This window comes from Mytilus californianus, unplaced genomic scaffold (genome assembly GCF_021869535.1).
Source record: "Mytilus californianus isolate M0D057914Y unplaced genomic scaffold, xbMytCali1.0.p SCAF_9, whole genome shotgun sequence".
In the NCBI taxonomy this organism is placed as follows: domain Eukaryota; kingdom Metazoa; phylum Mollusca; class Bivalvia; order Mytilida; family Mytilidae; genus Mytilus; species Mytilus californianus.
In genome coordinates, this window is record NW_026262745.1 from 1,254,183 (window position 1) to 1,266,785 (window position 12,603).

Here is a 12,603-nt window from a genome sequence, read left to right on the forward strand (position 1 = left end):
AAATTTTCCTATCTAATTAAATGGTCGTTTGATATAAATTCTGAATGTAAATTTATTTGCTGCAAATCATATTAAACCTTGTTTTTTCATGAAAAAGGTAAATATGCTACATATACTTACTGGATGTGTGATGAGATGATTAAAGCGCTTAATTATCTTCTTTGCAACATTTATAAACGATTCGGCAATAAAGTTTATCGACTGGTTGTAATTATTCCTATGGGCATCAATTGTGCCCAATTAATAGTAGACTTGTTATTTTACTGTTATGAATCACAGTTTATGGACAAACACAGTAGAGAACCCAAATTAAATTAAATTACATTTAATTGATAAATTCAACAACACTTACCGTTATCTTGATGATATGTTTTCGTTAAATAATCAAGAATTCTCTAAATATACTGCTGAAATTTACCCAAGGGAACTAACTTTAAATGAATCAAATTTTAACAGCAATACATTTCCTTTCCTAGATTTAGATATCTCAGTATTACACTAGAAATTCTACAGAAAAATTTACGCAAAAGCGATGATTTTTTCTTTCCCTATTCTTAATTTTCTCTTTTTGGACGGTGATGTTCCTTTGGCACCGTCTTACGGTGTTTATATATCACAACATGTTCGCTATGCTCGTGTCTGTAGTGACGTTTTGGATTTCAATGAGCGTAATCTATGTATTGCTAGTAAATTATTCAGTCAGGGACTTCGTTATGAAAAATTACTTAAACCTTTACTAAATTCTTCTATAGATACAAATATTTGGTCTGTAAGTTTGGCTGTACCTGTAGAAAACTTATTTCAAATGGAATAGAATATCCTAAAGCTGATCCCGGAAATTTAGATACGATCCGGGAAAACATATCAATCCTTTAAATAAACTTATTCGAAAAGGTTACACTGTAGTTAAATCATTGAATGTTGTTTTTATTGGTATAAATATTTATTTTGTTATCAGTAAATTAAAACCATACTAAATATTACACATAGTTACTTTCACGGTACTACAATCTGTCGATACCTATATTTTGGCATTGCACAAGGTGACTGTAAATGACGTCTTTACACTAAATCCATTAGATGTTGGATGTGTACTGATTGATGTTTTAGTCTTAGCTACGTGATTTTTTATTAGATGATATTGGCTTTGAACTAGCTGTCAGTATATGCGAGTACTCTCAGATCTGTACTCGGTGTCTTTTTTGTTGTAATGGATGAGTGAACTTTTCCGTATATGAGAAATCGACGTTGAACAAAATTCTAAATTTAGAATTGTACCTCTCATGTAGATTTCTGACATTATGTTCTGGTGTGGCAATACTTTTCGTAATTTTGGGATTTTTGGCAACCCATTAATGTTTGTGTTTTGGCCTTGAGAGATATCAATTGTCGAAATGTGCATTTACAACTCTACATTGCTTTCGTCAATGTTATTCTTTAAAAACAAATCAGATGTCTCATTCCCGAAATGTATTTGAGAGAAAGCTAGGATGGATTGCGATTGTCTTGTATATCTACGACTGAGGAGCATGTCCTTATAATTGATAATAAATACCAGAAGGAAAAACAATTATAAGGTGTCATGTACTGAACAGAATAATATCATTTAGCTTGGGAAAAACTATATATATTAAGACCATCGACAAGGATGTTGAAAAGTATAAACTTTGTCCATTTAGTTTGTTAATAGTAGTTGTGTATACGCCTTTGATGTCTTATTCCTATCTATGCGTGTAAAGATACAGAAACAAGTCAAATGCGTATCAATATAAAGAAAATAATTTGATTGATTGATTGTTGTTTATGTGTGTATACAATTTCTGAGGAATTAAACAGAAAGAAATCCTACAAGCATTTCAAATGATTAAAGCACAGAATCAAAACCTTGCGTCAAGAAAACCAACAGAAACTGATGGAATCGCATGAACTCCAAACGGAGCGAGACAGTATTTGTCGACAGGATTATCGTAACTTGCTTTGCATGCATAAAACAGTTTTTAAGTGTTTAGTCGAGGTTATACTAAAAGAAACGAAACATTTGCTAGTAGTCCTTTGTTAATCTATATATCATTGTCATTTTGCTTAGTTTCTTCTGTTTACTTATTCTGACATCAGACTCAGACTTCTTGTAAACTGAGTTTTACTGTGCGTATTGCTGTGTGTTTGTTTATTCTACATTGGCTAGAGGTATATGGAGAGTTCAGATCTCACAAAACATGTTTAACCCGTAGCATTTTTGCATCTGTCCCAAGTCAGGAGCCTCTGGCCTTTGTATGTTTTGTATGTGTTTTTTAATTTTTGTTGTAATAACATGTTTCGGAGTTTAGTGTGACGTCCATTTTCACTGAACTACTACACATTTTTGTTTAGTGGCCAGCCGAAGCCTGCCTCCGGGTGCAAGATCTTTTTGCTGTGTTGAAGACCCATTGGTGGCCTGGGGCTGTTTTCTGCTCTTTGGTCGGGTTGTTGTCTCTTTGACATATTCCCTGTTTCCATTCTCAATTTTATTTGACCATCAAATGGACGCGACTGATGGAAATGTCACCAAATAGTATACTTTAAGTAACTTAACATTATATATAAACACACAAACATTTTCCGGATTGGAACCTTGGTGATGTATTGATTCTTCTTGCGATTTTACATACTTAAGTTCTGTAACCCCTATGTCATCTTCTTTTTCAGAGCAGCACGATGAACAAATTCCTGAAGAACAAATTGTGTTTTTTTGCAACGTGATTTTTTCCTGATCTGCATTCTTATTATCACCTTTCTTTTTACTGTTGCATATCGAGCAAAGTCTTGCACATATACCACATTTGCGGTAGAAAATTGCAATTATAATGACATTCAATATGAGAATGATTCCGCTTATACCAAGTAACCACCACAACAACCTTCCAAAGTAAGAAGGTTTGTCAGAAGTGCTTGGTAAGGATTCGTTAAATAACTCAATCATTGCTGTAAAACCCAATATAACAAATGTTGATAACGTGACTTTGGCTCCGCTTTCCACTGGTAGCCAAAAAGTTACAATATTTATAAATGTAATAGCAACAGTTGGAGCAAGGAATCTCCATACGTAATATGTTTGTCTTCGATCCATTTCTATGTGTAAGATCACTACAGAGAAGTTTCTTCCGTTAACATGTTCTATTGTTGTATAATGTCTTATTTTGTCAGGTTTAGATATATGCCACTCACCATTTGATTTAAATAGATTCAGGAAATTAGCTGGCAATCCAATGCTTAACATCTGTTCCTTGTTATCAAGATTTTGGGCTCTAAAATTTAATGTACAGGTTTCAGTTTCAAAAGGATATCTTGTTGGATCTACAAAGCAGTAAGTATTAACTTCAATAACATCACGCCGTTCTACCAGCCCATTACTGTAGATATAAACACGTTTATCATTATCTTCAAAAATATTGGATTTGTCTGCATAATTTGTAAGCAACACATCAGGCGTCCATATCTTTGATATTGGAGCTGTTATTGCATCCGTTTCTCCGTAGTCGCTCTTATTCCACGTCAAAAATTCATCTGTCCATGACATCTTTATACCAAACGAAGTTGTCAGGATTTGGTTCGTCATGTCTAATGAATGAATTGTGTATAGCGCAATTTCAATCTCTATCTCTATCGGTTTGCTTTTATTCACAGTTGGCTTCCTAATATATTTGTCGTAGTCCCTGTTGTCCAGTATGTCCTTCAACAAAAGGGTTTCAACGTTTACACCATAGACAATAAACACAACATTACATATACAGATAAGATGGAAAAGAATCAAATTCATTTCAGTTCATTTTAAATTATTTTAAAACTGCACACATAATTTAAGAAAACCAAAGATTAAAATACTTAATATAGACGATTTAAATCTCAAAAGAATACAATTGTACATGATTTTAAACTCCGTGATTTTAGTTGACAAAAAGTTTGGAAAAGTGCCATACATTAAATTATTTATTACGTTTCTATTGATTGTTCCATAGTATACCATTATAAAAAAGAAATGATAAGGTCATAAAAGATTTTGTTGGATACCTATTATAACAAACATATTGATTTATAGAAAAAAGATTCTTTGAATTTGTTGAAATCACGTGGCAAATGCAAACAAACTAAACCTACTTGTAGAAATTACTGCATCGATCACCAGATAGGAAATCATGTAGATTTAAGTTCAAGAACATGCTTCTCGTATTTTCTAAAGACAATTATGTCAGAAATTAAAATATAAAATAAAAATTAAAATAAATTGAAAACTTTCGAAACTCGAGTAGAATTGATAAATCGAAAGCAAATTATGTTACTTTCACTTTCATTTTAATTACTTTCATTGTTGGACTATTTAATGACGTTCAGTATCTCATTACGACGTAGCGTGAACAAACACTTCTATGATTATCTATGAAACAATCCAAGAGTGTGTACTTTTAAAATATGGTTTACAATTAAATATGTCCTCCATTTATATATAAAAATTGGGTTATTTTTTACAATTAAACCATAGTTTTGTTCTCATTTCCGACAGAAAAATAAGAAAACAAGCCGGAGAATAGCCGCGGACGGCTGTATAGGAACATCAGAATCGGCACCGAGGCAATAGGCCAATCTATCCGCGTTGATCCAGCCGATATGCATTGTTTTCTCTTTGACACATTCACCATTTCCATTCTCAGTTTTATAGAGTTGGAATTGAAACCACGTACACGACAAATAAAGCTTTTGTTAGGCTGATAACCTTGAAAAAATAATTTTGTTCATTATAGATATAAGTAATTGAAATTATCTTATAACGCCTAATAACAAAAGGTGTTTTTGGTTTATATGTTGAAAATGTTACATAAGTTAGGAAGGAAAGAGATAAAGAATAATGTGTAATACACTGCTGTCGTCGTTACTTGAATGAGGTTGCAATACTTATAGGATAGATCGTAAAAATAACCTGTTTACTTTAAACGAAGCTTCAATTTTTAGGCCTATATGTACGCAGCACATTTTTTTTCATTGTTTTCATTAATTTACCGCTTTTGATACAAATGTATAAATTAAAACATGTGATGTTTCATTCAAAGTCTAGTTACGATATTTGTGAAAATAATTCCCTCAGATTTATTAAAGAATTATTCAAAAATAATTTCTTTCGAAGAATCTTGTCTTACTGGTGTTCCAGCCGTTCAGAAAGTCCGTGCTTTTTTTGTGAAAGAAGGGCGAGGTTTTACCTAAAACGCTAGAAAAGGGAAGTTTTTCAAATGATTCCAATCAAAATGTTTTTTTTATTAAAAGGAAACATTTAATATGCAATATCAAATTTTTAAGACAGATAATTCATATTTTTTGGAATAATTTTTCGGTGTATCGTAAATTATAACATAGTTTTTTTTCAAGAAACTCCTCGACAATCTCACTCGATTTCATCTAGTGAGGTAATGGCCATGGGTTTTAACAGAAACTATGATATGATTAACGAAAAAAGAATGATATAGTTTATTGAATTATTGTACCCAGAAAGTAAACAACATATGCAGAGCAAAAACAGCATTCGTACAGTAAGTATTTTGTATGTTAATTTTCCAAACTCGTGACCGTCATACAATTAAATACCTAACCTAACCTTAGAGTTATAATTCAACTTTTACGTCGGAGACGGGACGTATTATGGTATACCAATGCCCGTCTGTCCGTCCGTACACATTTCGTACGATAACTCAAATTCTCTTTCACAATTTTTTTTCTTTAACACAACAATAGAATTGACAGGAGAAAGCTCCCTTTCGATTGTTTTTCAATTTTTTGACTTGTTATTCCAGAGTTACGGAATCTTGACCCTTATATTTAAGATAATTTTGCTCAAATCCTTCACAGACCCCAGTATTCCTGATATGGTTTCCTTCAAACTTTACATTATTGTGGGAATTGATGATAGGAAGCTCCCTATTTTCTTTTTTTTATTTTTGGTTTATCGTTCTACATGTACGGTTACGGAACTTTAACTGTTGCATTTAAGGCAGTTGTTTGCGTACAAACTCCAGTATTCTTGTATTGATATCCTCCAACTTTCTCTCTCTCTCTCTCTCTCTCTCTCTCTCTCTCTCTCTCTCTCTCTCTCTCTCTCTCTTGTATACATATACGCAGTCTATATTATAAACGGAAGCTGGATCCTTTCAAGGGGGTAGTCCACTTTTTAGCTACACCGATTTTGGGGATTTTTTTTCAAAATTCACATATTTTACTAAACTGGAGTCCTATAATATAGTGGTATATCTACTTTAGAAATCCACCCGGACCCAGCAAGTACCCAAATGGAATTTAAACGGAAGTGTCTGTCTAAGCTAGGCATTTTCATACTTTCTTTTACATCGCAGTGTGGAATTTGAAAACTACCTAGGGAAAAAAAAGCATTTTGAAAAAAGTACCTTATTCCCTGTGAAAAACAACAGTATACAATTCAGTCGTATGAAATGAAAAATACTGTTTGGCTTTGAACTATCCATTGTATGTTGTACACTATTAAAACTAAAATCTGCTTAAGTCCTACATGTCTAATGAATGAAATGTGTACAGGAAAATTTCTACCTCTATTGGTTTGCTTTAATTCACAGTTGGTTTCCTAATGAATTTGTTATAATCTCTGTCTTCCAGTATTTCCTTCAACAAAAGGGTCTCAACGTTTGATACTACAAGAATGAAATTCAACAATCTTCGTTACGGGTCCTTTATGAAGAATCCTCCTATTGAGCAGGTCAGGTGGTAAATGTCGCGGCAATGTTTCTCAGTAAAACAGATATGGGATCACACTATTTGAACATATATACGTTCAATCATAACCAAACTGAATTTCACTTTGGTGTCATTGAAAAAAATATGATACTTTGGAGAGGCCTTTATTATTGTTATAAATCAATTTTTGAAGTAAACAATCCTCTTTACGGAAAATGCACAGTTGGAATATATAGAGAAAATAATGCTTCACTTTATGGGAGTTCACATTTTCATCTTTTTCATTTTGGTATGATTGTACGAAACATATGTGATCTTTATTGGTTCACAAAATGTGCGAAGATATCTCTGTCATTTATTTTCTATGATGTGCTTTTGTTTACTGTTTCTTATCTCCTCAAATAATTACTGGATTCTCATGTATTGTTACGTATTTAACTTTATTATGGAAAGTGTAGGAGTAGGTGCGAGTCGGCTCGGAGTCAGACAAATGCATTTTATTTGCAACTGGAAATTTAACAGCAATCCAACATAACTGTGACATAAATATCTTATGTATTTAAACTTTTTTGAAACTAATTAAGCCTACAGTATTCCTCCTGAAATGTACTATTTTTTTTATAAAACAGAATTTTACTGTTAATAAATGAAATTTAGACTCCATAAAAAACTAGAATACTTTGTTCCTTTAAATTCGCTTTTCTTTTTTTAATTGCAGCATTTTCTAAATAATGATGTCTTTACACAAAAAAAATAAAATGCTCCGCTAATCTAAAGCTTGATACGACCGCAGAGGTCGAACCCCCAACACTTGAGGCAAGTACGGACACAACATTTAAGTTTAAAACAGCTCTGAATTTGGATTCTGAAATTGGACATTTACCTATCATGGTCCAATATCCAAAATCTAAGTACTTGGTTAGAATCAGCATATCAAACAACCCAGAGAATTCAATTGTTGATGAAATAAAACAATAGTCTAATTTAGGACCCTTTGGACTTCAATGTGGCCCAATTTAATAAAGGAGCCCATTTCCAAAATCTAAATACATGGTTAGATTCAGTATTTCAAAGAACCCATTAAATTCATGTTTTGTTTAAATCAAAAAAAGTTTAATTTTGGATCCTGATTTGAACCAACTTGAAAACTGGGCCCAAAAATCCTAAATTTGAATACAGGTTTAGATTCAGCATTTTAAAAAACCACATATATATATATATATATATATATATATATATATATATATATATATATTCAATTTATGTTGAAATCAAACACAGTCTAATTTTGGACCCCGATTTGGACCAACTTGAAAACTGGGCCAAAAATCAAAAACCTCAATACATGTTTATTAATAGATAATATAAGCTAGTATTATCGACGAACTTGTCACTTTCAGTTGAATATATTATAAGTGTAATATGACTCCAAACCAGACCTGGGGTCAATTTCATGCAAAAGTAATTAATTACATTTCAATTACATTGCTTTTTAAATGTTATTAATTACATCACAATTACTTTGATAATAATATTTGTACAAGATTTTTTTAACAAAATATAGTTTCAAATTTTGAACGTCGTAGTTACATTTAATCACTGTTCGATTTTTAATGCTGATTTTTTTATTGCATATCTTATTTTAATGGGACAAAATAGATCCAGATTAATATAAAAAAAATATTCTTCAAAACATTTCTTACAATCTCAGGTTTCTACTAAAAATACAAATTTAGATTTTAAAGGTTTTCTTATGTAACTCATGTGAAATTTGAAGTAACTTTAAAGCTTCCATTTATTACTGAAGAAGTAATGGTAGCATTTTCCAGTCTTGTATTTTGTCAAGTGTATTGGAGCCCATTCTTGTATGTTTTGACTGCTGTATTAAAAATTTTGTAGAAGGTGTTTAAATAATATCCAGCAGTACAGATTTTAACATATACATATGATGGTTAAAAAAAAATCCCTTTGGCATTTTAATCAAGAGACAAACTTGTACTTCATAATTAGTTAAGTTAAAGGAATAACCTGAGGCCAAGATTATTGTAAATTGTTAGAACAACAAACATGTATTTACAAATTGTATGTAAATAAATTGGTATTGTCTTTAATTTTCAGATTTTTATTTAAAAATGTGAAAAAATGAAATACAAATAAAGATTGTTATACATCCTATAATGATTTATAAAATATTAAAGGAATTTTTTTTTTTTTTTCATCATAATAAGTGTTTAAAAATTATTTTAAAAAATCAAAGTACAAAGTGCATACTAAATATAGGAAAAATAAAATTTACAAGTTGCATCAGAAAAGCCAAAATTTCCCAGCAATTATTTAAATGTAATTCAAAGTAATTGAAAAGTAATTCATAATTGTCAAAAAGGCAATGTAGTTCATTACTTTCAATTTCATGTAATTGAAAATATGCTCAATTACACATTACATGAAATACTTTCAAAATTGTAATTAATTACAGCTAATTACAATTACAATTTTAATTATCCGAGGTCTGCTCCAAACAATGTATACACTTCCCGACTACAGGTGTTGTCATAGATGAAGATTTCACTTTATAAAAAATTAAGAAAGAAAGTAAAAAAGTAATTATTCTAATGCTCACTAATTGTAATCTTTTACAAACAGGTTGTTTATAATAACACTGACATCTAAACCATGGAATTTAGAGTACGGATGTTGTGATTCAAATAGGGTTGGAGGTGGCTGGTTCCTAAGTCAAGACAAAATAAGTTTGGTATTTGCTGCTTCTCCGCTAACCACAAAGCAATAACAAATAACTGCAAAGACTGATCAGCTCAGAATTAGAATGTTGTTTATAATATGATAAAATAATAAACTGTGTGTGTGGGCGGGAGGAGAGGCTACTGATAGCCTTTTTGAAATTTATCAAATCTCCAACTCAAAGTCGGCAATAATGTGATAAGTAGTGTATCCTGCGTGAAAAAAACCTAGGTGTATATTTTGATCAACATCTTACGATGGAACGGCAAGTTTCTGCCATAGTAAAATCTGGTCATTTCCACATTAGTAATATTGGACGCATTCGCAGCTTTATAACAAAAAATCGCTTGCAAGACACTAGTGAACAGTCTAGTAACATCCAGACTTGATTATTGGAATATTCTGCTGAACGGTATCAACAAGACTATGATGAACAGATTACAAAAAGTACAAAATACAGCAGCCCGTCTTATCACCAGGACAAGAAAACATGAACATATTACTCCGATACTTGCTGATTTACATTGGTTACCCGTCCAATACCGACCACAATACAAAATACTTACGTATGTGTACTGCGCTTTGAATGGCATTGGCCCTGCTTACATTCGGGAACTAGTCAATTTACAAGTGCCAAACCGATCTCTGCGTTCAAGCTCTACAAAACAACTTACCGTTCTAAAAGTGAGGACGAAGACGTTCGATGAAAGACAATTTGATTGGGCAGCCGCATCTCTATGGAACAATCTCCCGAACAGTTTAAGACAATGCAAGTCCCTAGAGTGTTTAAAATCTCAGCTAAAAACTCATTTTTATCGAATTGCTTTTGAATTAGATTTTTTTCATTTTCTCTTTTACGGGTTTTACTTGTTTTGTATCAACTTTTAATGCAACTTTTTTGCATTCCTTTTTAGAGTTTTTGCTTGTTTTGCATGCTTTTAGCCTATATTGATAATTTTTAAATTTTCTGTTTTAACATGTATTTGCGTATTGACCTTTTATTTTATGGTAGGCATTTTTGTTGTATTTTGTTTATTTTTCAGTATTTGAATCTGACACAATGTATGTTTTATGTTTTTGTCATTGATTTGTTTTCATTACCATGTTGAATGTACAGCGCCTTAGAGTAATTTTATTTTTTATATAGGGCGCTTTATAAATTTTCATTATTATTATTACTATATTATGTATTAAAAGAATAAATTGTGAATCATGACATTTTTATTCATTTGTAAAGTTTAAATGAAAATTTTATTATAATTTTTCAACCCCCCTTTTTTACCTGAAATTATATTTCATGTTTTGAACAAAAACATTGCAGGAATTTTTATTCATTCGTAAATTTTAAATGAAAACTCTATTTAAATTTTCAACCCCCCCCTTTTTTGTTCTTTTATTTTAGTAACTTGAAATGTGTGATAAATGTAAGTGCAAAATAACTCACAAGATGAACTTCACATCTGTATGACAATTTGCATTTTCAAATTATATCTTGCTTTTAAAATGTTCTTATGTATTTGAATTATCTATTAGTTTACAATAAATCTAAACATGTAGAGCTTGATTAACTATTTAATATCCCAACCCTCCAATTAGGGTATGGAACCTTGTGCTAAAATTTCTTACACATCCATACACTTATACTAAAGTTATTTTATTCATTTTCCATGAAACAGTGAAGTAACCACAAAAATACTTCTCTAAATAAACTCATCATAGATACCAGGATTAAATTTTGTATTTACGCCAGACGCGCGTTTCGTCTACAAAAGACTCATCAGTGACGCTCGAATCCAAAAAAGTTAAAAGGCCAAATAAAATTAGATATGATTAATTGTGCAATAACATCTAAGAATTTAAATTCTGAGGAAATATGAAATAAAAGCATAGTTTCTGTCACTGAATGAATGTGGTATAAGTTTTAAAATAATTTTAAAATTAGACATTTACCAATTATGGTCCAATATTCAAATTCTAAAATCATGGTTGGATTCAGCATATCAAATAACCACATTGTTTATCTTTTTGTTAAAATCAAATTAAGTTTTATTTTGGTTAATTTGGACCTTTATGGGATCCAGTTTTAAAAACGGACCAAAAGTCAACAACACTGTAAGATTGCACACATTACAGAACACCAATGATTTAATTTTTGAAGAAATCAATCAAAGTTTAATTTTGGACCCAATTTGAAAACCAAGCACAAAATCAAAAAATCTAGAACACTGTTGGATTTGACCATATTAAATAACACAAACAATGTTCAATTTTGGACCCCAATTTAGACCATCTTGAAAACTATGCCCAAAATCAAATATTTCTAATCACACGTTTAGATTCAGCTTATCAAAGAACACCAACCTTTTTTTTTAAATCCAAAAAAGTTTAATTCGGGATCCTTTGGACCTTAATGTGGGCCGACCATGCCCCAAATCAAAAATCTAAATACACTCTCAGATTCAGCATGTCAAACAACCACTGAATTACAGGCTCCTGACTTGGGACAGGCACATACATACAGAATGTGGCTGGGTTAAACATGTTAGCGGGATCCCAACCCTCCCCATAACCTGGGACAGCGGTGTAACAGTACAACATAAGAACGAACTATAAAATCAGTTGAAAGAGGCTTAACTCATCAGATGGATAAAAATACAAATACTACAAATACAAGTGGACGTGGCCGGGTACTTGTACATCCAAACAACAAAAAGACACTAAGTACAGATCTGAGAGTACTCGCAGTTACTGACAGCTAGTTCAAAGCCACTATAATAAAAAAAAATACATGCATCTAAGACTAAATTATCAATCCGTACACATCCAACATCCAATGGATTTAGTGTAAAGACGTCATAAACAGTCAGAGAAAAACATGACCTTGTGCAATGCCAAGATACAGGTTTCGACAGATTGTAGATCCATGAATGTGTATATGTATATGACAATAATATTTAGTTTTGCTTTTAATTTACTGATAACAAAATCAATATTAGTACCAATAAAAACAATATTTAATGATCTAATTACAGTGTTGAATTGGTAACCTTTTAGAATAAGTTTATTAAAAGGATCGATACGTTTACCAGGATCGTTTCTAAATTTCCGGGCACGGTAAACAATATTGCCGTAAAAATG

At 31.4% G+C, this 12,603-nt stretch overlaps 2 protein-coding genes across 10 annotated transcripts in view; one reads left to right on the top strand and one right to left on the bottom strand.

Moving 5' to 3' along the window:
* Nucleotides 1-12,603, top strand: part of LOC127716148 (uncharacterized) — a 551,146-nt gene that overhangs the window by 91,298 nt on the left and 447,245 nt on the right. The window lies entirely within an intron of this gene.
* LOC127716137 (neuronal acetylcholine receptor subunit beta-4-like) overlaps nucleotides 1-12,603 on the bottom strand; it is a 57,227-nt gene that overhangs the window by 29,730 nt on the left and 14,894 nt on the right. For 2 of the 7 annotated variants that reach the window (XM_052222250.1, XM_052222248.1), the window contains exon 1: nucleotides 2,590-3,835. The exons of the other annotated variants lie outside the window; for them this stretch is intronic. In XM_052222250.1, coding sequence (XP_052078210.1) covers nucleotides 2,590-3,796 — 1,207 coding nt within the window. In that variant the 5' untranslated portion in view covers nucleotides 3,797-3,835. Of the gene's footprint in view, nucleotides 1-2,589; nucleotides 3,836-12,603 lie in introns of those variants that run through there. 7 annotated transcript variants of the gene reach the window in all.